The sequence below is a fragment of the Camelus bactrianus genome, chromosome 6, assembly GCF_048773025.1.
Source record: "Camelus bactrianus isolate YW-2024 breed Bactrian camel chromosome 6, ASM4877302v1, whole genome shotgun sequence".
Classification (NCBI taxonomy): domain Eukaryota; kingdom Metazoa; phylum Chordata; class Mammalia; order Artiodactyla; family Camelidae; genus Camelus; species Camelus bactrianus.
The window spans coordinates 65157667-65184616 of record NC_133544.1 but is presented as its reverse complement, the minus strand read 5'-3'; the positions used below and the strand labels follow the sequence as shown (position 1 = coordinate 65184616).

At 35.5% G+C, this 26950-nt stretch overlaps 2 protein-coding genes and 1 long non-coding RNA gene across 3 annotated transcripts in view; 2 read left to right on the top strand and 1 right to left on the bottom strand.

The window, feature by feature from the left end:
* The window catches only part of LOC141577946 (uncharacterized), a 169090-nt gene that overhangs the window by 75453 nt on the left and 66687 nt on the right, over window positions 1-26950 (bottom strand). The gene's annotated exons all lie outside the window — the stretch shown is intronic.
* Window positions 2332-3282, top strand: LOC105064686 (olfactory receptor 11G2-like). Its single transcript, XM_010949701.3, has one exon. The coding sequence runs from the start codon at window positions 2347-2349 to the stop codon at window positions 3280-3282; it is 936 nt and encodes a 311-aa protein (XP_010948003.3). The 5' UTR covers window positions 2332-2346.
* Window positions 15906-17041, top strand: LOC105064685 (olfactory receptor 11G2-like). Its single transcript, XM_010949700.3, has one exon. It carries the CDS (start codon window positions 16106-16108, stop codon window positions 17039-17041), a length of 936 nt encoding a protein of 311 aa, XP_010948002.2. The 5' UTR covers window positions 15906-16105.

Here is a 26950-nt window from a genome sequence, read left to right as displayed (position 1 = left end):
AACTAGATCTGGCTCAGAGATGGAAGCTTTTATACACATTTTATAAATTCTGAAATATTAATCATTATCTCCTGTCAAAAATTTTCTTCCTCTTCAAAAACTAAACAAAAATACACTATAATCAGCTACCTCTCCCCTGATACCTTCTGCCATTTATCCAGAGAGATCTAATTGTTTTTGAATATTTCAAGTAGACTATTATCAGTTTCTTTGGATAACTAGCCAACTCTCAAAAATAATTTATGATTGATTGATTGACTGACTGATGCTATATTCCAGATAATAGAAAATAGATAAAAGTTTCGTGTTCCTTATGAATGTCTTATTTACCTAGGCTATAATAACCAAGAAAGGATTAGTTAACAAAGTTTTTTTTTTTAACTCAGAAAAGCACAAACCATTATGTAAATATCTAACCATCCAAAGTCATTCTGTCTTCAGGTGCTTCCAAACTCCCATTCTCCAAGATTGGGAAAGGGAACAAAAAAATTTTAAGTTTTCTCTTCTTTTCAAGTTTCTTGCTACATGTACCTTAACATGAAATCAGTAATATCAGGTTCCATAGTTTATATATCTAGAATAGGAATCAGTGAATTTTGCATAATCATATTCCTAACCCAGATAATCAAAGACCTGTTTCAATAAGACCAGATTATCACTGATCCTCTCTCTCAGCTGTGGGATCTCTTACCTGCTGGCTGGGAACCGTATTAACTAGAAGTGAGCTGAGGCTATTTCCTACACCTAATTTGAATGTTTTAACTTCTGAAATTAGTAGACTGAATTACCAAATAGAATCAATGAGTTAGTTAAGTACCTTAAAAGAAAAAAGTGATTCTGATAGTCCCACGGGTTCCCTGTTCCATGGACAGACAAGGTAAGTCAGCTTTGTCCACAAGAGTTGTGTTTTTGTGATCTCATTCTAAGACCTAAAAGGGGGCATTTATCCATTCATTTTATAAATATTTATTAAAGCTGTCTAAGTGCAAAAGCACTATGCGAATTCCAATCACTTCTTATAAAGTAACTTCTCAGGCAAACTGATTTCCAGCTGATGACAAAATTCTGCGGAAACTTGCTGCTCAGGAAGATGCTCCTGCATGAGCCACTTCAAAGAATTCTCCCTTGAGAGAGGCATATAAGAAAAGTAGGAGGTACAGTAAAGACATGTCTTCTTTAAATCATAAGACTGATCGTAAGACTCAAACCTCATGTAAGATGAATAATGAATTTCCAAAGGTGGCTATAAATTACATCATGCAATAAAATGTTCTCCTATTTCAAGTTTGGAGACAGTTTTCTTTATCATTTCCAGAATACCCTCCCTTCAGAACAAAACAGTTCTGACATAAGCATCTACTCCGAAAAAAAAGTACTGCCAGGAAGAGAACTACATAGTCTAATAGCACAAGAAAAGAAAAAATAAAGAGAAGCCATTAAAATGCAGTCTATATTCCCCAAGCTACATGTCATTCCCCAGGCTCTGCTAAATATAGACTTTAACATTAGAAAAGGATATTGACAATCAGAGCTCTCATATACTGTCAGTGAGAGTGATAAATAGTGCAGTAATGATGGAACACTGTTTAACTCAACCTTCTAAAGTTGAAGATACAGACACCCTATGATCATGCTATAGAAATGCATACACATGTGAACCAGGAAAAAGGAACTATATATTCGTAGTAGCAATACTCCTGATAGCCCCAAACTAGAAATAGCCAATCTATAGTAGACTGGTTAAATAAGTGGTGGTTTATTCATAGAATGTAATAGTACAGAGCAGTAAAATGGACAAACGATAGATACATGCAACAACATGAATTTCAGAAAACTTAACCATTGAACAAAAGAAGCCGTCCAAAAGTACTACATATATCATGATTTCATTTATATAAAGTACAAAAACAAGAAAAACTAAATTATTTTGTTTCAAAATGCATATGTATTTATTAAAATAAAAAGAGGAAGGTGGTTACCATGAGGAAAGGAAATTGTTACAGTTGGAGGGAGAGAGAGGCAGAAGTTGGAGCATGAGAGGAGATTCTAGGGTACAAGTGATAATCTATTTCTTGGCCTCAGTGGTAGTTACTGCAGAGTTTTGTATATAATGATTTATATGTTAAACATGTTTCCATACATCTCACAATAAAGAAGTGTATCTATTGATAGTATTTTTACAATCCCAACACTGAGCCAGGACAGTATTTCAGGATTAGACAAAAATAGTAACCATTGATATATGTGTTTACTACATTCCCCAGGGTGACTTCAATATATATCTGGGTCCCCATATGTCTCTACATCATTTAATAATTTGATGATCTTTCTACAGCTCCCAGACCCATGAAAATCTCTAACAACCCCAACAACACCAGTACCATCACTGGCTTCATCCTCCTGGGCTTCCCTGGCTCCAGGGAGGGCCAGATCCTCCTCTTTGTGCTCTTCTCTGGTGTCTACCTCCTGACCCTCATGGGCAATGGTTCCATCATCTGTGCTGTGTGCTGGGATCAGAGACTCCACACCCCCATGTACATCCTGCTCGCCAACTTCTCCTTCCTGGAGATCTGCTATGTCACCTCCACGGTCCCCAACATGTTGGCCAACTTCCTCTCTGACAACAAGGTCATCTCCTTCTCTGGGTGCTTTCTCCAGTTCTACTTTTTCTTCTCTTTGGGTTCTACAGAATGCTTTTTCTTGGCTATTATGGCATTTGATCGCTACCTTGCCATCTGCTGGCCTCTACATTACCCCACTCTTATGACTGGACGACTCTGCTCCAATCTTGTGGTCAGCTGCTGGGTACTTGGTTTCTTCTGGTTCTTAATTCCCATCATCATCATCTCCCAAATGTCCTTCTGTGGATCCAGGATTATTGACCACTTCCTGTGTGATCCAGGCCCCTTGTTGGCCCTCACCTGTACTAGATTCCCTGTAATAGAGTTAATGAGCTCCACCTTAAGTTCTCTGCTCTTATTTATTCCCTTTCTTTTCATCATGGTGTCCTATGCTCTGGTCCTGAGAGCTGTGTTGAGGTTCCCTTCATCAGCTGGACAAAGAAAAGCTTTGTCCACCTGTGGGTCCCATCTGGCTGTGGTTTCCCTTTTCTATGGCTCAGTGATGGTCATGTATGTGAGCCCAACATCTGAACATGAAGCTGGAATGCAGAAAATAGTGACTTTGTTTTATTCTGTAGTTACTCCATTCATTAACCCTGTAATATACAGTCTAAGAAACAAAGATATGAAACGTGCTATGAAGAAATTATTAGGAACATAAAAGTAAGACTTGGTTTAAAATATTTTGGGGAGTGGGCAGAATCTGTTTAATTTCTTAGTTAAAAAGAAGAGTGACTGACATCACTCAGAAAATTCTTTATATTGTTTTTGAACTTTATACACCATAGTGTTTTTTATTTCCTGGAATTTACAGTGCTATAAGGAATCACAAAGATGTACTTCATAACCCTTATTTTGCAAATGATAGAGTCATAGATTGAAAAGCTGAGTTGACTTTGTTGGGAAAATATAATTAAAAACGAATCTCCTGCCAATCTAGAAAACCTCTCCACAACGGCAGAAGAGAATAAAACAGTTTTATTATTGAATAAGCATTAAAGCAAGAGAATATAGGCACCACAGGCAATCTACTGAGAGATGACAAAGAAAGAGATCTCATCCATTTATATAGCCAAGCAAAGACAATCCTTTACACACACACGTTCTCAAGATAAACAATAACTAATCCTCAAAAAGACTTGAATACTTTGTCATACATAGCTTATCCTAGATTCACTTATAATTGGGATGGCCATCTGTGTTTGCTAATTGGCTTCATACAAAGGAAGAATAACATATCTACATGACAGGAGGCAATTTTGCAACTTGGAAGTTAGACCACCAAAGTTAGGCTCCTATCTTCTCACAGGAACTGAAAGATTGGGTCCTATCTACCTTGATGATTACATTTCAAAGAGACTTATCAGTTCCTTGACAGAGACATTCCTGGGTCATAAATCTGGCAACAGCGTGATTTAACATTTTTAAAATTTTACGTACATTTCAGAGACAAAAAAAGAACTTAACTGTAAGTTTTCTGAAGTAAATACTCTAAAAAGGTGGGGAGGGGAAAGTCTGTTCCTTTATTTTCAACAGGGATAATTAAGCCTCTTATTTTTTATTTGTTTTTGGGCTTATAAATAGCACAAGGTTACAACAGTAGGGCAAAACCTAAAGTTTTCTATTGCCCTTCCAATGAGAACACATTCTTTACTCTTCTAGTTGAGCTTATACTTCTGTCCTCTAAAACATCTATCATGGTAGCATCAATTACAGAGATATCAATTATAATATACTTGATACATATATAAGGATCTTCAGATCAATAAGAAAAATAGCATCAGCATAGTAAAAAAAGGTGCCAAATATATGAAAAAGTAAACAGCAAAGGCTTTTAAATATCTGAAAAGACATTCTATTTTACTCAGAATTCTAGAAACACAAGGAAAATTATAATAAATATACCTCTTTTACTTCCAAATTGACAAAGGTCAAAAATAATGTTGGGAACAACAGCAATCTCATCCTTTGTTAGAAGAGCGTAAATTGGTACAACATCTATGGAGGACATTTTATGAAAAAAACTATCAGAATTTTAAGGGCATTCCCTTTGACTCAGCAATTCTGCTCTTCGATATTTATCTAAGTAGTGTACTCACACATACGAAAAATGGCACATGTACAAGAATATTGACTACTGTTTCTAACAGGAAAAGATTGGAACAATCTAAATTCCTATTGATTAAGGACTGATTAGGTAAATTATTGTACATTCATAGAATGGGATAGACTCTACAACCATTAAAAATGAAGATCTATACATATTGATACAAAATTATCCTCAAAGTTAAATGAAAAGCAAGAGGAAAGAAATCTTTATCTTGGGCTATCTTTCATGTGAAGAAAGCTTATGTAAATATGTACATATTTATGTTCATAAATACATTGTGTGCTTCTTGAAGAAGAAAGAAGAAACTAGTAACACTGATGCTTTTGGAAAAGGACTGGGTATCTAAGGATGGGGAAAGATGAAGACATTTTCCCTGTATATATGCCTTTGTATTTTTAAAATTTTATTCTATATGTACATAATTTCATTTAAGGATACATTTAAACAACACTTAATGTTAACATTAAAAAATAAATTTTAAAACTATTTCACTATGAAATTAGAACCAGGGAAACATTTATTCATAATTCTGTGATTCTTTGGGAAACTAGGAAGAGGACTGTTTGTTAGGAAAATGAAAAAGAATAAGTGACAACCTCTTGGTGTCATCTCACTAGAATTATTTGGTTCTGTTGGAACAAAGTAGGAAATGTCTTCCTCCTCTGAGGACCTATGAGTAAACAAACTATGAAAAATTGAAAGTGGCTCTCTTTTAATAATTGTATTATCTTCCTCCATGGTCACTTACCCATTAAAACAAACAAATTCAGTATGCTAGGCACTGAGGTAGAAGGTAAGTCATATACTGAAGGGAATAAACACATTTCGTTCTCTTGTATGGTTCATTAAAACAAGTGGTAAATGGAGCAAGATGTGCTGTAAACAAGGGAATTGTAAGTTGCTACGGGAGAAGGTGAAAAAGATACAATTTTCCAATTTTATGCTTTACTGTCAAATGTTTCAATATCAAGTACAGATTACTCACTACTTAATGATGGTTCAACTTGAGATTTTTCAACTTTACAATAGCAGGAAAGCAATACACATTTAGTAGAAACCATACTATGAATTTTGAATTTTGACCTTTTCCCATGTAAGTGAAATATGGTAAGATTCTCTGTCATGCTGCTGGGCACTGGCAGCAAGCCACAGCACCCAGTCAGCCACGTGATCACAAGGATAAACAATCTATACACTTACAACCATTCTGTACCCATACAATCATTCTGTTTTTCACTTTCAGTACAGTATTCAAAAAAATTATATGAAATATTCAACAGTTTCATTATGAAATAGGCTTTATGTTAGCTCATTTTGCCCAACAGTAGGCTAATGAAAGGTTCTAAGCACATTTAAGGTAGGCCAGGCTTAACTATGATGTTCAGTAAAGTAGGTGTATTAAATGTACTTTTGACTTATAATATCTTCAACTTACAATGATTTTATCAAGATGTAACCCCATTGTAGGTCAAAGAAGATCTGTAACAGAAAGTTAATGATCATTTTATTCTCTAAAAAATGATTTTTTAAATAATAATAAAGATAAATCTAGCTCAGAGTTTCCCAGTTTAAAAGAACTGGCATACCTTAAGGATATGCATCTATATAAAACCTCAGTAACCATGGTGTCCCTTACTTTTTCTAACAAAGCTACTATTTGTAACTTCAAAAAAGTATTTTTCTTAACTTTCTCAGAATTAAAATAAGAGACAGCACTAAGTCCTTTGAGGGAATGGGGGCAGGAACAGGAAGATTGAAAAGTGAGTACTTCGTAGTGGACAGAAGAGAAAAGGCCTGTTGGCACATTCACTTTAATGTCAGTCAGCGTCACTGGTACTGTACAGAAAAGGAGAAGTTTAACTCTGATATAAGCTGATATAAATGGTGATGAAGTCATGCTAGCAACATTTCAAACTGAAGACTGTTACCAATCACATTGTACAGTTGTTTATGCCTCATATTCCTGAATTAATGTCTGATTAAAAGGTTGACAGACAGCATATATTTCATTACCATTTAAATTGATTTATCTTACAAGTGTAAATGAACTCCTAGAATAAAGTAAATACTCCTAGAATAAAGCAAAATATAATACAAATCACAATTTACAACCTAGTTTATTTACTTAAATATGGACATATACATATTTAAGTGTATTTAAGTATATTTAAGTGTATATATATATATGTGTACATATATATTTGAGAAAGTATGAAAAATACTTCTAAAGAAATATCACAAAGTGTAAAAATATTACCGAAGAAGTTTTCACGTTTACTTCAGTGATAAATCCACATGAAGTATGTTCTGGATCGTGAATGGATCTTTATATCTAGAATTTAATTATTTTCCCATCCCAAGGTAAATGTCCTTTGGAGCTCTAAAGTTCTTATTCATTAAATAATTTTATAAAATACCTTATCCCTGGCATCTTTTTCAAATTTTTTCCTCTGGAACATTCATGTTCATTTCCCCATGATAAATGTCTTATAAATGAGGACAATCTTTTATCGTTCCTTGCATTTCCCTACTTTTCCAAATCTCATAAATATGAGTAGAAGATACACAGTAAATGTTGATCAGCCAATGATTACAGATTTCGGAGAGTTGTATGTTTAGTCAGGCATAAACCACAAAAGATCTGCAGAAGAGCATAATTTCCTTTACCTACTTACGTGTTGCTACAGCTGAAATAATTCCCTAAAGATTTCTCCATATTTTTGCATTTTTTTCTCCTTTTTGTTATCTTAATTTAGGACCCAGTTAAATAATAAGGAAAAAGGATTTTATCTGAAAATGTTTAAAAAGACTATGTGCTTCCAAAGATGACCTTAAGAACCAAAAAAAGAGAGACATACTTGATAAATAAAAGTGATCTGATGATTTTTGAATTTTTTATTTTGAAATAAAATTTCACCTTTAAATAAAAGTTGTAAAAATAGTTAAATAAAAAACTACTATATGCCTTTCATCCAGATTCCAAATTGTTAAAATTTTACCACAATTGCTAAATTAGTCTCTCTAGGTCCTTTTATATCTATCTTCCTCTCTCTGCCCTTAACGTATGACTGTCTATTATTAACTGTACGTTGCAGACAACTTGCCCCTTTTACACCTAAATGATTCAGTGTGTATCTTCTAGAAATAAAATATGTTTCCTCAAAATTAAAGATGATTTAAAGAAATGGAGTGATATCCCATGTGCTTGGATTGGAAGAATTAATATTGTTAAAATGGCCATACTACTCAAAGCAATCTACACATTTAAGGTGATCCCTATCAAATTACCCAGTACACTTTTCATAGAACTGGAACAAATAATCCCCAAATTTATATGGAATCATGCAAGACCCAGAATTGCCAAAACAAAACTGAAGAAAAAGAACAAAGCTGGAAGAATAACCCTCCCAGACTTCAGACAATACTACAGAGCTGCAGTAAACAAAAGAGCATAGTACTGACACAAAAACGGACACACAGATCAGTGGAAACAGAATGGAGAGCCCAGAAATAAACCCACACACCTGAAGTCAGTTAATCTTCAACAAAGGAGGCAAGAATATACAATGGAGAAAAGACAGTCTCTTCAGCAAGTGGTGCTGGGAAAGCTGAGAAGCCGCATGTAAATAAATGAAGGTAGAACACTCCCTCACACCATACACAAAAATAAACTTAAAATGGCATAAAGACTTAAATATAAGACAAGACACTATAAACCTCCTAGAAGAAAACACAGGCAAAAAATCTCTGACATAAATCTTAGCAATGTTCTCCTAGGGCAGTCTACCAAGGCAATAGAGATAAAAGCAAAAATAAACAAATGGGACCTAATTAAACTTACAGGCTTTTGCACAGCAAAGGAAAACATAAATAAAATGGAAAGACAAGCTAAGGAATGGGAGTAAATATTTGCAATGTAGCGATTGGCAAGGGCTTAATTTCCAGAATATACAAACAGTTCATACAACGCAATAATAAATGGGTAGAAGACCTAAACAAGCATTTCTCCAGTGAAGACACAAATGGCCAAATAAGCACATGAAAAAATGCTCAATATCGCTAATTATCAGAGAAATACAAATCAAAACTACAACGAGGTATCACCTCACACCAGTCAAAATGGCCATCATTAAAAAGTCCACAAACAATAAATGCTGGCGAGGGTGTGGAGAAAAGGGAACCCTCCTACACTGTTGGTGGGAATGTAGTTTGTTGCAGCCATTATGGAAAACAGTATGGAGGTTCCTTAGAAACTATAAATAGACTTACCCTATGATCCAGCAATCCCACTCCTGGGCATATATCCAGAGAAAACTCTAATTTGAAAGAAATACATGCACCCCAATGTTCACAGCAGCACTATTTACAAGACATGGAAACAACCTAAATGTCCATCAATAGATGAATGGATAAAGAAGATGTGGTGTACATATATTCAATGGAATTAATACTCAGCCATAAAAAAACTATAAAATAATGCCATTTGCAGCAACATGGATGGACCTGGAGATCGTCACACTAAATGAAGCAATCCAGAAAGAGAAAGAAAAATACCATATGTTATCACTTATATGTGGAATCTAAAAAATATGAGCCAAATAAACTTATTTACAAAACAGAAATAGATACTCCCATAGAAAACAAATTTGTGATTACCAGGTGAGGAAAGGAAGGGAGGGATAAATTGGGAGTTCAGTATTTGCAGACACTAAGTACTACATATAAAAAGATAAACAACAAGGTCCTACTATATAGTACAGGGAACTATATTCAGTACCTTGTAATAGTCTATAAAAAAGAATATTATAAAGAATATATATATATATATATATATATCTCTGAATCAATGTTATACACCTGAAACTAACACATTGTAAGCCATCAATAAAAAATAAGTTTCCTCACATAACCCAGTATAATTATCAAATTCAAAAAGTTTATACTGATATAATACTATTATATAACTTAGAGAATTTATTTTATAATTACTTCAACTATCCTATTCATATCTTTTATAGAAAGAGGTGAAGACAGATTTTTTTTTCTAACCCATGATGCAATCAAGCTCACAAATTGATCATTTTTAAAATCACACGAGCCTTTGGATGTTAGTAAACTGGTGAAAATTTCAAGGTTATAAAGTAGACTTCTAAAAACAAAGTCATTCTTTCATACAATTCTTGGAAAGATACTTTTATTTCAAAACTAAATTTTTATATTTGAAAATTTAACTATTTTGTAGTACAAATAAATAGGAATAAGAATCATTGAATTCTAAATGATAAGTGCTTACTATATTCAACACAAGATTTTTAAGAATCTTTTTCTACAGAAAATAAAAATAAAAATTACTTTCAGTGTTGGTCTGAACTCATTATAAACACTAAATTCAGCTACTAGACTTGTATAAACTCATAATTAACAAACAGAGAAACAGTATTTAGTTACAGCCTGAATATTGCCTAGTATTACTAACAGTTTATCATGATGCACAAATACCTTTACTTCATCCTTAAAGCAGTTGACTAGAAATGTGAAAGGAAAGAAAGAATACTGCATGAATAAAACAACATCAACTCTTCTGAAGATTTAGTTATAACTGATGTTTTTATTTTTTAATCCCATTCTGTGATAAGTTTCCCATTTGAAGTGTGTCCTTTTAAGGTAACCATTGCTGAAAATATACAAATTCAAGCCAAAGATTAAAATCTGCAATACACTTTTTTCCATATAAACATTATGAATAGTGATTAGGTACCTAAGTTAGCACAAAATATCCTATTCAACCTATAGTGTACCTGCTCATAATGTTAATGTACTCCAAGATCTAATCACAGGTACCAGCAGGGGTAGGAAAGGCAAATATAAATAAATAAATAAATAAAAATAAGCATAGTAACACAGGGATTCTCTTGCATGCAATTAACTTGTAAACCTGCCAAATCTGAATATATGAATTTACCTCTTTGCAAAGCTCAACAGAGGTGGCGTCTCCTGCTTTCAGAGTCAGGATGGTCTTTCATGCCTTTCAGAGAGTAAATTGACTCAACAAATCCATGGCTGGAGTTTTGTGTGTGCATGGGCTAACTATGGCTGGAGCATAGGACAAAAGCACAGCAAACTCTGAGAGGCAAGACTTGAGAGGCAGGGCAGAGGGGTGTGGCAGGGGCTTTACTGAACAGGTTACAAACTTTTGAGTTTTATGCTGTGGATGAGGGAAACATCAAAGGTGCTTAAACAGGAAGTGAGATGTCTAAGATGAAAACTCTTTTGAGGAGCCTGAAGGCACAGGGGACGACTTGTGCTAAAAGACCTGCTCCTGTGTTGGGGATGAGGAAAACTTAAAGCCCAGACACCCTTTGCAGCTTCTCTGCATGTTGCCCCAAAATGACCCTACAACAGCACCATGGCCAAAATATCCTTGGGCCTGTGAGTGTCCCACGAGAGGCAGGGTTCTTCAGTGGAACTGTTGTGACTCAGAAGATCTAACTAAGAGAAGAGAGGAAAAGATCACTGAGAGGTCATGGTGGTCCTGGGAAAAGAGTGATTCCATAGACCCCATGACTGAGGTCCATTACTCCCTGAAACCAATCTCCTCTGTCTGACAGTAAGATGGGTATCTGTGCCCAGAACCCACAATTGACAACAATTTCTCAGAAGACCAAAAAATAAACTCCTTCAATCAGATAACTTACTTAGGTTTTGTTTGACAGAATTTCCCTTGACCATTTGAGAGGTATTCTGAACAGGTCTGGGGGGTGACTGATGAACCTATCGATTGCACCTCTGGCCGTCTCTCAGAGATTTAGACCCTATAAAAGACATTACTTCCTCCACCACTGGAAAAAATAAAAGCATAAATGAAGGCACAATGGTCTCCAGAGAAGACAGGGAGTGAGCAAGGGAATAACTATCACAGACCTGTCTCCTGGCACTGTCCTCCGTCTAGAGACAGTAAATGATTCCTCAAGGAGTAAAAGACAGCTCTGTTTATAATCCATGGATCCTAAAGCACATTCATTCACTGATCATCCAACCTACTTTTTACACCTTCTCTCCCAACTCCTTACCACAAACACAGCTGTTTGTACTCTCAGAAAACCCTGCAAGGAACAGAAGCTTCCCCTCTTCTGCTGCAGGAAAGAAGGTAATTTAGTGCTCAGAGGAGAAAAAAAATATTTAAATATAGCTGAAGAATCTACATTGTTGAAATCTCCTGTTAACTCTGCCACAGCTTTACACAAAACATCTAATATTTACTGTATGTCACATATGGACAAGGTGCTTCCACCCTGTCAATTTATTATCTCATTCAATAGTCTTCATAACAACCCTTTGGGGAAGGCACTATCCTCTCCATCTGACACTTGAGCAAACTAAGAGGCAAGAAATAACTAGCTTATAGAATTTTCCACAACAATACAACATTTAAGTGCTGTAATTCAAATCCTGTGCTCCCATATTCAAATTCAGTAAGACTTCTAGTATACCACAATTGCCTACCACTTGCCAACAATGGATGAGTATACTTAACTTCCAACAGCTTTCAAGAAAGTGTACACAGTGGGATAAAATGCCAGGCATTTTACAAATACTATTCATTTAATCTTCAAAACAACCTCTGTAGTCAGTAGTCTTATTCTCTCTATCTTACAGAAAAGGAAACCAAAGCATAGAGAAGTTAATTACTTGTCTAGCAACCACAACTGGAAAGTGGTGGAGGCAGGATTCAGACCCTAATGGTCCAGCTCTGGAAACTGCTCCTGCAGGCAGTAGCCTTTCCAGGCCAGCAAGGCAGAGGACTGTGCTCACAGGAGGACTGTCTGGACTGGATGCTGAGAAAAGCAGCTGAGGATACCAGGTTCCACTTCATTGTGGTTTCTGGGATCCAGCTTTAGGGAGAAAAAAATTATTGGTCAAAAATACCCAGATTGTTGAATTAGCACCCAGAAGTCAAAAGTCAGAATGCATATATAGCATCTGACTTCTGGATAACTATTTTAACAAGCTTAAAAGTGAAGCTTGTTTGCTTTGATTGTTGATCCTCTGTCCAAGCAGCCTGGTGGGTGCGCAGACTCACCCTGAAGTCCCTTTTCTCTCGTTCCCACTACCATGGTCACAGTGCCCTCTGTGGCCATCCAGGGGGAGCTGGCCATCTGAGAATGACCAGTTAACACAGCAGCTGCCTTCAATGCTTAGGAACTCAGTGACAAAAGATGAGTAACAAAACAGCTCACTGGGAATATCTCTGCCTTTACCCACACTCAATTTTATTAGGCTAAGCATAAAATATTTTTACATACTTTCTATTTTCCTGAACAATTTTGTCAGGCTTGTACTTGGAAAACTATAGTGAAAAGGAACCGTCCTGAATCCTGAATCTTACCCTGAGTCTTTCATATATAATTAATACATTATCCAGCAAGAGTCTCCATTCCAGGATTATATATCACTTCTAGATTTCCAAGTCTACATGTCCTGTGTAGTCTGGGCGTTCCCAGAATAACAAGAAACACCTCCAAGATGAAAAATGTTAAGAATTATATAGTACAATTCCCATTTTACATTTAAAAACAAAAATTATAATTGTCAAATAACTATTCTAAATCCATAAATTGTGTTATTTTGTTTTTTAAATATTAACAAAATATAAGCCCTTCTCTTTCCTCTCTTCTATTCTGCTGCCAGCTTTTAGCAGTTGAAGAGAAAATCAGTTAAAACAGAATAGCTTCTGTTACCAAGAACATTCAATCTCTCACACTCCATTTCAAATTAATTTCCTGAAATCCTTACCAATGGTCTGCTAAGTTCAGGAAATACGGAGACGTTTTATATAATACATTCCTACAATTTTACTCACATTATTTTTTAGGTTCACATGAAGTAAATATCACTTTCAGATAAATAATACTGTTTTCAGGTTGGAACATTTTCTCCCCAAAATGTCTTCTGTTTATAGATATTTTTAAAAGAAGATTTTATTCTCTTCATTATAATGCATGCATTTTCCAAAGTTTCTATAATAAACAAATTTTATAATTAGAAAAACATTTTTCAAAAAGAGAGAGCAGTTAAACAACAGTTTATTACATACCTACTTTGTGCCACAACTATAATGAAACAAGGAACTCAACAGACAAGGGTCTTGCCCTCATTCAACTGGCAAAGATGTGCAAATAAGTACATAAGTAAAATAACTTCAGGTTTTGATAAAAACTAGGAAAAAAGTAAATATAAATTTATAAACAAACAAAGAAACAGCAGTGAAACATACAGTGTTCAGAAGAACAGAATCATTAGGCTAGAAACTGAAAAATGGGCTCCAGATGGGATTTCCAGGCAAAGAGAACACCTAAAGTAAGAACCTGGTCAGAGAAGAACTTGGCTTCTCCCAGGATACAAAGGAGGCCTGTGTAACTGAAGAGGAGGGAAGAGGGAAAGGCAGACCAGGAAACGGGGAAGGAGAAGGGAAAAAATTGGTGAAGTAGCTGGAAGCCAAATCATTCAGGGGTCATGCATCATAAAATGGAGTTGGGATTTTATTTTAGGTTGCAGAAATTATTTTATGTTTTCACACAAGAAAATTATATGACCTTATTTATATTATTAAAACGTCAGTCTGGCTGCTATGTAAGGAATTGTTCGTAGAGAAGCAAAGAGAGATCATTTGGGAGGCCTTTGCAGTAACCCAGAGAAATAATAAGGGCGTCTTGAACTAGGGGGTGCAAGGGAAAGAGAGAGGAGCAGATGCATCAAGACTCAAGGTGTATTTCAGAAACAGAGCAAAGAGAATTGCAGCCGAACTGTGTGTGAAGGATAAAAGCAAAAGACGTGATATTAAAACATACAGGGAAAAAAAGAAGGTCCTCAAATATTTTCTCAGCTATCCACATTTCCAGTAATAAGATGGTCAACTAGATGACTACATACAAACTAGGATTTGAGGAAAACCACAAAAACAAGCCAGATCAAAAAACACAACTGCTACTAAGCAACAGATTCCTTGAACTGATAAAATCCAGGTGTCATTTCTCTAAAATATTATAAATTCACAACTTGATAAAAGTTTTGTTTTGTTTTAATTTCTGACATTATATTACCTGAGTTCAATGGTTATAGTAAATCCTGTCTTCTGTCACTTTTGAGTAACGACTGTGCCAAATGACCCTGACATGAATTTTTAAACAATCTACTAAGAGACAAGGCAAATTTAGGGGGGAAAACGCCTTCAAAAAGGCAAAAGTTCTGAATATTTTTACCCTAAGTGAACATGGTAGAGAGTGATTGTACAAATATGAAATTTTTAAATAAAAATCTGCCTTCAGCTCCCTTTCATGAGTAATAAATATAAAATCACTTGAAAATTAATCTGAGCCCCAAGACAGATGAATTTAAAAGTTGAGCAAAAACATATAGAAGATGGAGCCAATAATGCATCATCTATTCCCCCTCCCCCTCCCAACCTAGCTGCGGCCAGCAAAGCCCGGTGGTAACACATATTAAGACAGAGATGGACAGAATCTTGGGAGTTCTTATTAGACACCTGAGAATCGAGTAATATGCTAAACAAACTTGACCCAGAGAAGGGTTCCAGCACACCACTGCATTCTTTTCCCAGAGCATAGACCTATTTCAACATGGTCAGGTTATTGATAATTGTACCTTTCAAGTTACCTATCCAGATGGCCCCTTTTTGGTGCTATTTTTTCCAGATAGTTTCTCCAGCAAAGTTGATTGATTTACCCATGAAATTGGTACACAATGGTACTAGAGAAAGTGAATCAACAAGTTAGGTTGAAATAGCCACTGTCAATTTTTAAAGGACATCAAAAGTCCCACATGTTTTCCTGCTCCAAAATCACATGATCCAACAAGACACCTGCCTACAAGCAGCTGCATTAGGTGACAGTTCATGGAGCACTTAGGAAATGCAGTTCTTTATCATTAAAAAAAAATTACAGAAACCCATCTAAATGCAAAAATCGTGTGCATCCTCAGTCACCTTCATGACACTGCTGTTTGACATAGCAATAACCTCAGTCAACTCTAAAATGCGTTTGCCAAAAAGAGAGCTAACCTGATATATTTAGTTTAAGAGGAGAGAAAAAGGGAATTATTCTTTGTAATGTCAGTCTACATTGCATTCTCCTACCTAGGATAAGTTATATGAGAAAGGAATTTTAATCTATTTTGTTCACTGCTATATCTCCAGTATCTAGAAAAAAATACCTAGCAAACAGTAAAACTCAAAAAATACTGAATTACTAATGAATAAATAAATGAATCTCAGTTTCTTGTTTGGACAAAGAAAATGAAGTTCCTCTGCTATTCCAGAAATATTCAGTAATTATGGCCTTTCACAGCTCATAGACACATGAAAATCTCCAACACCCCCAACAACACCAGCAGCATCACTGGCTTCATCCTCCTGGGCTTCCCTTGCTCCAGGGAGGGCCAGATCCTCCTCTTTGTGCTCTTCTCTGGTGTCTACCTCCTGACCCTCATGGGCAATGGTTCCATCATCTGTGCTGTGTGCTGGGATCAGAGACTCCACACCCCCATGTACATCCTGCTCGCCAACTTCTCCTTCCTGGAGATCTGCTATGTCACCTCCACGGTCCCCAACATGTTGGCCAACTTCCTCTCTGACAACAAGGTCATCTTCTTCTCTGGGTGCTTTCTCCAGTTCTACTTTTTCTTCTCCTTGGGTTCTACAGAATGCTTTTTCTTAGCTATTATGGCATTTGACCGATACCTTGCCATCTGCCAGCCTCTCCATTACCCCACTCTTATGACTAGACGTCTCTGCACCAATCTTGTGGTCAGCTGCTGGGTACTTGGTTTCCTCTGGTTCCCAGTCCCTATCATCATAATTTCCCAGATGTCCTTCTGTGGATCCAGGATTATTGACCACTTCCTGTGTGACCCAGGTCCTCTATTAGCGCTCACGTGTACCAAAACCCCAGTAATGGAGGTTTTTTGGGAGATCATAAGTTCTCTGCTCTTATTTATTCCTTTTCTTTGCATCATGAGTTCCTATGCTCTGGTCCTAAGAGCTGTGTTGAGGGTCCCTTCAGCAGCTGGACAAAGAAAGGCCTTCTCCACCTGTGGGTCTCATTTGGCTGTGGTTTCCCTTTTCTATGGCTCAGTGATGGTCATGTATCTGAGCCCAACATCTGAGCATGAAGCTGGAATGCAGAAGCTTGTGACTCTGTTTTATTCTGTAGGAACCCCACTCATTAATCCTCTGATCTACAGTCTTAGGAACAAAGATATGAAACTTGCCTTGCAGAAATTTCTGGGAATATAAAAATTAGAACCTTGGTCAAAAAAAATCTTTGGGCAACTGGGTAATCTTTATACTTTTTCAGGTAAAAAAATTATGTAAATAACTAGTACCACTCTGAGAATTGTTTATCCTATTATTGAACCTTTCCATCATGGCTATTTTACTTTTCCTAGGATTGTTAGAGTGAGAAAAGACTTAGAGACTTTATCCAACACCCTCATTTGCAGCTGAAGAATCTGGAGAATGGAAATTTTGAATAATTTGCTTTGGTCATAACTTTATAATGCACAGAAAAATCTTTCTATTTTTTTTAAAAAAACTCTTTTCACTCATAAAGACAGAAAAACATAGTAAATTTTTTTTTTTTAAGTATTGGGGTTTTTAGCATTCAGGTGTGCAGCCATAAAACATCCTTTCATCTGAGAAGGGGAAAAATGAAATATATATATATATATATAACTGATAGAAGTCTAAACTGGTATACTTCAACTTAGGAAATTACAAACAATTTAATGAAATTTGAAATTCACATATCCATTAACTCAGTGATTGTACTTACTCCCAGATACTCAGTCTACACATACAATCATACATATGTGTAAATGGCATTGTTTGTTATAGCAAAGTATGAGAAAACACATCAATGACCATTTATTGAGATCTGCTTCAATGTTTATGACATGTCCATGCAATGGAATATGATGTAGCATTTCTTAAAGAGGGAGTTTTAGATGTTCAGATATGGAACCACCTCTAAGTTATATCTGTTGTTAAGTGAATAAATTATGAATAGTGTACAAGCTGTCATTGATGTATAAAATTATAACTTTGTGTGTATGTGTTTTTTAAAAAGATAGAATATCTTTCAAATGATAGATAAGAAACTGAACCATGATTGTATTTGGAAACAGGGTGTCTTGGATTCAAGAGAAGGAAAGACTATTTTCATTGTGCATTCTGGTATCTTTGATACAAAATTCTACAGATAATGATGATATCTCTATTGGTAAATGTTCTGAGAATTGCAACCTAAGAAACAGTTCCCCACAATTCCTGGGTTCCTTAGAGAAGCTATGAAGCAGCTACCTAACAATACAAACAAAGGAGCCAGAATCCAAAAACTCACAAGCAACATTTTATTCAGACTTCTTGGTTGTGGAGGCAGAATGTGAGAAATTACTTTGTCCTCTGAAGATTTGTGGGAGGAAATAAACTGTGTTAAAGTCATAACGATTCTTTCCTGGATTCCTATATTTACATTCCCTACTGTTCACAAAACATTTAACAAATACCTATAACATGTCAGGTACAGATCTAGGAAATGAATCAGGTAAGTCATTATGTCGTCACATTTCAGTCCCTCATGGAGTCGACAGTCTAAGATGAGAAAAAATTAACTTGTGAGATGTGCTATGACCAAGAGAGAGATATAGTTGTTAGAGGAGTCAACTAGGGGACAGTATGTGCAAAGCATGGAGAGGTAAGGGGTGAGAGAGCAGGAAAATGAAGTATTTCCACACAACTAACTATAGCCCTTGGACTACAGGGTCACCACATGATAAAGAGCAAGAGTGTCCCTAGAAAGGGTCTATGAGCCTCTCAAAGAAAACCTGTCTCATGTTTTACAATCTATTGCTACTGCAGGCAAATAAACCTGACTATAAAATATGATAAAAATTAAAATCCAAAATGCATTTTTAAAAACAGTATGTGCAAATAAAAATGGACTATTTTATGACTAAAATGTGAAAATCACTCTTCCAGAGACTTGGAACTTCAAACAGTCCATCTGATTTCCCTGAGGGTAAGAACCAAGAAAGCGGGGAAAGTACTTCAGTTCTTTGCACTGTCCATTACATTCAGCATTATATTGCAAATGCATTTGTAACATAATAATTATTTTATAATAAAATACCTTCATTTCTTTTTTATTTATATAATACTAGTTCATTACAAACATTTTTAAACAATAAATTATAAACAATACAATCCCACATTTCTAAGTTAAGTAGCATTAAATTTTAGGTAGCCATCTCTTAAGATGTGTCTATGTGCATACGAATATAGAGTATATAATTTATATTAATATATGTAATTTTATATATATATACTTTTACACATACACACATAGAGTTTTACATATCTGGTCACAATAGACAATAGACATCTGGTCTCTGGAAGCCATCCTTCCTTTTTCTTTTCCTCTCCTTTTTTCCCTGCATTCCTTCCACCCTTCTCTCCACAATCGCATCACATTCTAGTTAAATAAACAATAATTAATAATCTAATGGGTATGCTTCTACATATTCTTAATGAACATAAAATTGTACATTTATACACACACACACATATACACACATATATTCTAAAATACTTGTGTTTTTATGTTTATGAGGTAGACTCCCAGGAATGTATTTTTGGATCAAAGACCAGTACACATAATAGATATTGTTAGCTTGCTTTCACTCAAGGCAATACACAATCATATCTCCACCATCAATATAAGTACCTATTCACCTCTAGAAGCTAATAAATAACTTTAAATTTTGGCAGCTTGGTAGGTTAAAAGAGATAGCCCACTTCCTTGACTAGTGATAAGATTGAGCTTTTTTTTCTCTTATGTCATTAGCCAATGATTTTTCTCTACTGTGATTTGTCTGTTAACATCCTTATTCATTTTTTAATTGTTTATGTTTTTCTTTTTAAAAAACTAATTTATTTTAGGTATTAACACTTTATCTGCCAAGTATATTACAATATTTTTCTCTTTTTTCATTGTTGTTCATAATATCTTTACTAAAATGTGGTTACACATATTGAATATTGTTTCTTTGTACTAATAGCTAGAGATTTATAAAGAATAAAGACGAATCAACTTGGATTGTTGAAAAACAATTATTCTTCCCTATGCCTCTTCACCAAAACAGAAAAAGATGGAAGTAGCTATTGGTTATACAAAGGCAGTTTGTGAGCTTTGATTAAGTCTAATTCCACAAAAGATATGACTGACTGCAAGATTCAGATTATTATCAAGTAGGCTAGAGAAGACAGGGTTTGAGACTGAACATCACTACAGAACAGGTTAACTCATGATGTAATAATTACCTGCATTTTAACTGAATTCCCAGATGTGGGACTCAGGAAATGGAGTAGGTATTCTGTGATGGGTATGAGGGTACAGGACAGAGCATCAGTGGGTCCATGTCACACAGAACGTGGAAAATAATGATAGGGAAAAATGAGAATTAAGCATATGAGGATGTGAATGAGCAATCATGTGGACACTGGAATACCTAGAGCCATTCATGACAGTGGGACAGTGCATTTGATATTCAGTTACCATCATGAAAGAAAGCCAGCAGCATTCAGATGTGTCCAGGGAAATGAAGCAGAAATGAGCAAAGCAGCCAGGGAAGGAGATGGTGTTGGACTGAATGTTGATAAATATGTTGTGGACTGTGCAGGGGACATACAAGAATGCAATCATTGCCCCAACACTTCATCAACACAGGCTGAAGAGCAATGGACCCAAACACTCCTGACCTGGGTTTGAATTCTAGCTGTGCCAATTACTAGTTGTGTAATGGCAGAAAGTGACTAAGATCCTAAGAGCCTCAGTTCCTGCATGTAAAAGGTAAAATCAAATCTAATTACTGTTAAATCCTAGACAAACAGCATTTATTTTTGCCTTAGGCTGGGAATGGGGGGGAAAAGTTACACCAGAAGCGTTTATGGTCAGTCTTGAACTCACAATTCAGTAAAGCTAAAAAGAAAGTGATAGAAGCTTGCTGACTTACTGAATAATTTACTTTTAAACATTGGTAGGAGATAAAGTGATATACGAAAGATAGGGCTATCAACAGACAATCCAGAGTCCTCCCTGGAACCAGCCTTGCCTGAGCCTGCCGTGGACTGGAAAGATTACAAGAGCTGGGTCTACATCTACACTGCCCCAAACCCGAATGGTAGGCAGAATAATGACACCCCAAAGATATCCATATCTTAATCCCTAAACCTGTGAATATGTTACCCTGCATGGCAAAAAGGACTTTGAAAATACGATTGAATTAAGGCTCTTGAGACAGGAAGACAGTCCTGGATTACCTGGGCGGCCAATCTAAACATAAAGGCCTTTATATGTGAAAGCGAGAGGCAGGTGAGAGAGAGTCAAAGAAGAAGGTGTGACAATGGAAACAGGGATTAAAGTTACAGAGAAGTTTGAAGATATTACACTGTTGTCTTTCAATATGGAAGAAGAGGACAAACGAGGTAATGCAGGAAATATCTAGCAGCTAAAAAAAGGCAAGGGAATGGATTCCCTTCGAGCCCCTATAAAGAACACAGTCCTGCTGACACCTTAGATTTAATCCAGTGATACCTATTTCAGACTTCTGTCTTCCAAAATTCTCAGATAATGTATTTGCATTGTTTTCAACCACTAAATGTGTGGTATTTGTTATACCATCAATAAGAAATTAATACAACTAACTGAACAGGAATCTATACTATTTGAGTTGTGGCAACATTCTCAAGGAAACTGTGTGCCACCTAGGAGGATATGAACATATCTTCTGTTTAGATTGTGTAAGTGAATATTTTGGAAATTAATGATCAAATGCTAATCAGCTCAGCCAGAAGAATTAGACAACATCATCCAACTTTGTAGCAAACTTCAAATTCATGGCAATAAGCTTACAAAGTTAAAAGAAGACACACCTAATAAACCCACACATATACAATCAATTAATCTTTGGCAAGAGCATCAAGAATACAAAGTGGAGAAATGGTAGTCTCTTCAATAAATGGTGTTGGGAAAACCAAAAATCCACATGAAAAAGAGTAAAACTGAAACCATATCTTACACCATAAACAAAAATCAACTCAAAATGGATTAAAGATTTAAATGTAAGAACTGAAACCATAAAACCCCTAGAAAAAACCATAGGGGAAAAGATTCTTAACACTGGACTAGGCAAAGATTTTTTGTATTCGAAATCAAAAGCACAAGCAACAAAAGCAAAAGTCAACAAGTGAACATACATTGATCTAAAAAGCTTCTGAACAGTGAAGGAAACAAACAAATTAAAAAGGCAACCAAGATAACCTACAGAATAGGAGGAAATTTTTTGCAAACCATATATCAGGTAAGCGGTTAATTTCCAAAACATATAAAGAACTTAGGCAACTTAATAACAAAAAAAAGAAAACCAATCTGATTAAAATTGGGCAGAAGAACTAAATAGACAGCTTTCCAAAGAGGACATCAAAATGTCCAATAGGCACATGAAAATATGCTCAATATCTACTAATCACTAGGAAAATGCAAATCAAAACTACAATGAGACATCACCTCACGCCTGTTAAAATGACTAGCATCAAGAATGTCTTCTGGTGATGAGGATGTGGTGAAAAGGGAACTCATATATTGTTGGAGGGAATGTAAATTTGTTGGACCACTATGGAAAACAATATGGAGGTTCCTCAGAAAATTAAAAATAGGTCTACCATATGCTCCAGCAATTCCACTTCTGGGTATATAGCCAAAGGAAATGAAACAGGATTTCAGTAACATATATGCCCTCCCATGTTTACTGCAACAGTATTTACAATAGCCAAAATATGGAAAAACCTCAAATGCCCATCAATGGATGAATGGATAAAAAAAAGATGTGGTACATATACACAATGGAATATTATTAAGTCACGAGAAAAGAAGACATCCTGCCTTTTGTGATAACATGGGTGGACCTTGAGCACATTATACTAAATGAGGTAAGTCAGACAAAGACAAGTACTGTATGATATCACTTACACATGGAATTTAAAAAAGTCCAACCTGTAAAAAAAGGAATGGTGGTTACCAGGGGGATGGGGGAGGTGGATCAGATTTACAGTGTTTACTTGTTCAAACTTGTAACAAGTGTTAAATAAGCCATAGAGATCTAATGCACAGTATAATGAATGTGTAGTTATATAATGTGATAAATATTGCTACATCATATTACTATATACAAATGTATCAAAGTAATATACTGTACACCCTAAGTTTACATGATGTTACATGTAAAATTCATTCAACAAAAAAATTTTGGAAAAGAAAAGACAGCCTGTGGAATAGGAGAATTTATTTACAAACCATATATTTGACAAGGAGTTAATACACCAAACACATAAAAAAATCTACAAGTTAAAAGCAAAACAAAAACAAAAACAAATGAACAGACAAAACAAAACTCTTTAAAATAGGAAAAAGACCTAGATATTTTTTCAAAGAAGACATACAAATAGTCAACAAGCATATAAAAAGATGCCCAACATCAGTAATAATCAGTGAAATGCAAATTAAAACTACAATGAGGTATCACCTCACACCAGTCAGAATGGCCATCATTCAAAAGATAAATGCTGGAGATGGTGTAGAGAAAAGGGAACATTCCTACACTGTTGGTGGGAATGTAGTTTGGTTCAGCAGTTATGGAAAACAGTATGGAGATTCCTCAGAAGGCTAAAAATAAACTTACCATATGGTCCAGCAATCCCATTCCTGAGCACATATCCAGAGGGAATCTTATTTCAAAAAGATACATGCACCATATGTTCATAGCAGCATTATTTACAATAGCCAAGACATGGAAACAACTTAAATGTCCATCAACAGATGACTGGATAAAGAAGTTGTGGTATATTTATACAATGGAATACTACGCAGCCATAAAAAAGAATAAAATAATGCTACTTACAGCAACATGGATGGACCTAGAGATTGTCATTCTAAGTGAAATAAGCCAGTGACTAAAAGGAAAATACCATATGATATTACTTATATGTGGAATCTAAAAAAACAGACAAACTTATTTACAAAACAGAAACAGACTCACAGACATAGAAAACAAACTTATAGTCACCAGAGGGGAAGAGGATAGGAAGGGATAAACTGGGAGTTCGAGATTTGCAGATACTAACTAATGTATATAAAATAGATGAGTTCATACTGTACAGGACAGGGAACTATATTCAATATCTTGTAATAATGTATGGTGAAAAAGAATATATGTATGTTGATGCATGACTGAAGCATTATGCTGTACACCAGAAACTGACACAGCATTGTAAACTGATTATATTTCAATATAAATATTAATTAATTAATTAATTAGAAAACCAATACAAATTCTACTTACAAACCAAAAACAGACTAATGGATATAGAAAACAAACTATGGTTACCAAAGAGAAAGGGCAGAGGAGGGAAAATTAGGAGTTTGGGATTAACAGATACACATTACCACATATAAAATAGGTAAACAACAAGGACCTACTGCATAGCCCAGGGAACTATATTCAATTTCTTATAATAACATATAATGTAAAAGAATCTGGAAAGAAAAAAATATATATGTATGTGTATGTATAACTGAATTGCTTTGCTGTACACCTAAAACATTGTAGTTTTATTAGACTATACTTTAATTTTAAAAATTTAAATAAAAAGAAAAACAAAAGATAACATGTTGGCAAAGATATGGATTAAAAAGAACATTTTGGTTGCTGTTGGCAGGAATGTAAATTGGTACAGCCATTATGGATAACAGTATAGCATTTCCTCAAAGAATTAAAACTAGAAGTACCATATGATCCAGCAGTCCCTCTTCTGAGTATTTGCCTTAAGAAATTAAATCAAGATCTTGAAGAGATATCTGTAATTACAGCAATATTCTGAATAGCCAAGATACAAAAACAACCTAAATGTCCCTCAACACATAGATGGATAAAGAAAATGTATATATAAAATATATACATATATATATGTCCAACCCCTACATACACACACACACCTACACATATATTCTATTCAGCCTTTAAAAAGAAGAAAATCCTGCCATTTGGACAACATGGATGAACCTGGAGGACACTATGCTAAATGAAATAAGCCAAAAACAAAAATACAAATACTACATGATCTCACTTATTTAGGGCATCTAAAGTAGCCACTCATAGAAACAGAGAGTAGAATGGTGATTGCAAGGGGCTGGGGGGACGATGAAAGTGGGGACATAGGGATAAACTGAACAAAGCATCAGCTATGCAACATAAACAAGTTCTAGGCATCTACTATGTAATACACTGCCTACAACTAACAATACTGTACTGCACACTAAAAATTTCCAAACAGGGTAGATATTCCTGCAACAGAAATAATAATAATGAAAATGGAGGCAGAAACTTTGGGAGGTGATAAATTATATCTATGGATCTCATGGAAGTGATAGTTTCATGGATGTACACTTATCCCCAAGTTCATTAAGTTGTATACATTTAATATGTTCAGACAGACCTCAAAAAACATGTCAAACAGACCTCAAAAAAAGAGGTCTTTAAAAAAAGACATTTTTAGGGCAAATCTATTCTGTGGCTCAGAAAAAATTCAATTGAACAATATGATTTTACCAATAAAGATTCTGATTAGAGTCGTAATAAAATTTTAGTGTAAACTCAGTCTCAAATGATTAATGACAAAATTCTGAACAAGTTTCAATATATGAATGTTTCTAGAAGAACAAGAAACTCCTGTAAGAAAGCTAAAAAGGTGGCCAGAAGAGGAAGAGGGAAAATGGGAGAAAGGAAGCAACTAATGAAAGAAAGAAGAAAGCAGGGTTGGAAGAAGATAGGGAGAGAGGAAAGAGAAAGGGAGAAAGTGGGACAGGGAGGGAGAGAGAAAGAGAGAGGGAGGGAGGAAGAGAAAGGAGGAAAAGAGAGGGGGAAGGGAGAAAAAAGAATGCAGAAAAGGAGGAAGGGAAGATTTGATCAAACCAACCATAATCAGATTTAAAACCAGAAAATGATGATAGGTAACCAGATAGAAGAAGGGAATAAGAAAAAAGGTGGTATCATTCTGTAGTTGTTGATAGTCTTGAATTAAACAGTGATACAGACATTTTAGGAAGACAGTCTGTAAAAATCTGACTTCCAAGCTCACAAGAAACGAGGTTGGCTACAGAATGTAGTAATCCCTCCTGCACATTCTCCATAAGAAAATGACTCTGTATCTGAGACATCTCTGCCACTGAGCAGTAGTGGAACATGTGAGCAGCAGAGCAATATCTGTTGTTCTATTTCTAAGAGAAATGGTAGCAGCATTCTGCTCAACAGTGGAGAATCTCAACCAAGCTGTATCCTCAGATAATGTATTATCTTCTGAAAACTCTTCACTATTTCTTTTCTTCTAAGAAAGCTTAGTGCTGATAACCAATTAAAAGAAAAAAATCAGCGATGTATCAGATGAACCTATTATTCCTTTACCTGGAAAATCTACATGCACACTTTATCTTCCACCATAAAAATTTCTGACTGCAGATAGATGGTGTTTCGATTATAATACGCTTAAAGGAACCATTATAAAGAATGGCACCCAACACCCACCAGACAAAATCAATATTTAAGTTGTTTAAAAGTTTAAGTGGGAAAAAAAGGTTTAAGTGGTTGTCTGAAACTAGAAACAAATTGGCTTATCTGAATGCTGTTACAAATGGTGGTTGGCCACAATGTCCCAGCCCCTATGACTTTGCTGGTCTCCAGGAAGGAAATCCTGAAACAAGGATTCCAGTGCAAGTATTTCATTTGGTAATGAAGGGAACGTTGACAGAGAAAAGTGAAACAAGGAAGGGAAGTCTTCCAACAAAGGGTAAATTGTCAAGCCAGCTACCACTGTGGGTAAACAGAGCCAATCCCTCTGGAGAATCCCAAGGTGGTGCAGTAGACATCCGACTTATCTTGCTATAAAGGCAAAGGAGCTGGGATATTGATATCCCAATTCCCATCTGGCCAAAGTACAGGGTTTCTGGGAAGTGTGGAGGTCATACATTTCCCAGGACTTCTGGCCTCAAAGAGAAGAGAACAGGCAGCCAAAGCAGCTTTCCCAGTTAGGAAAAAA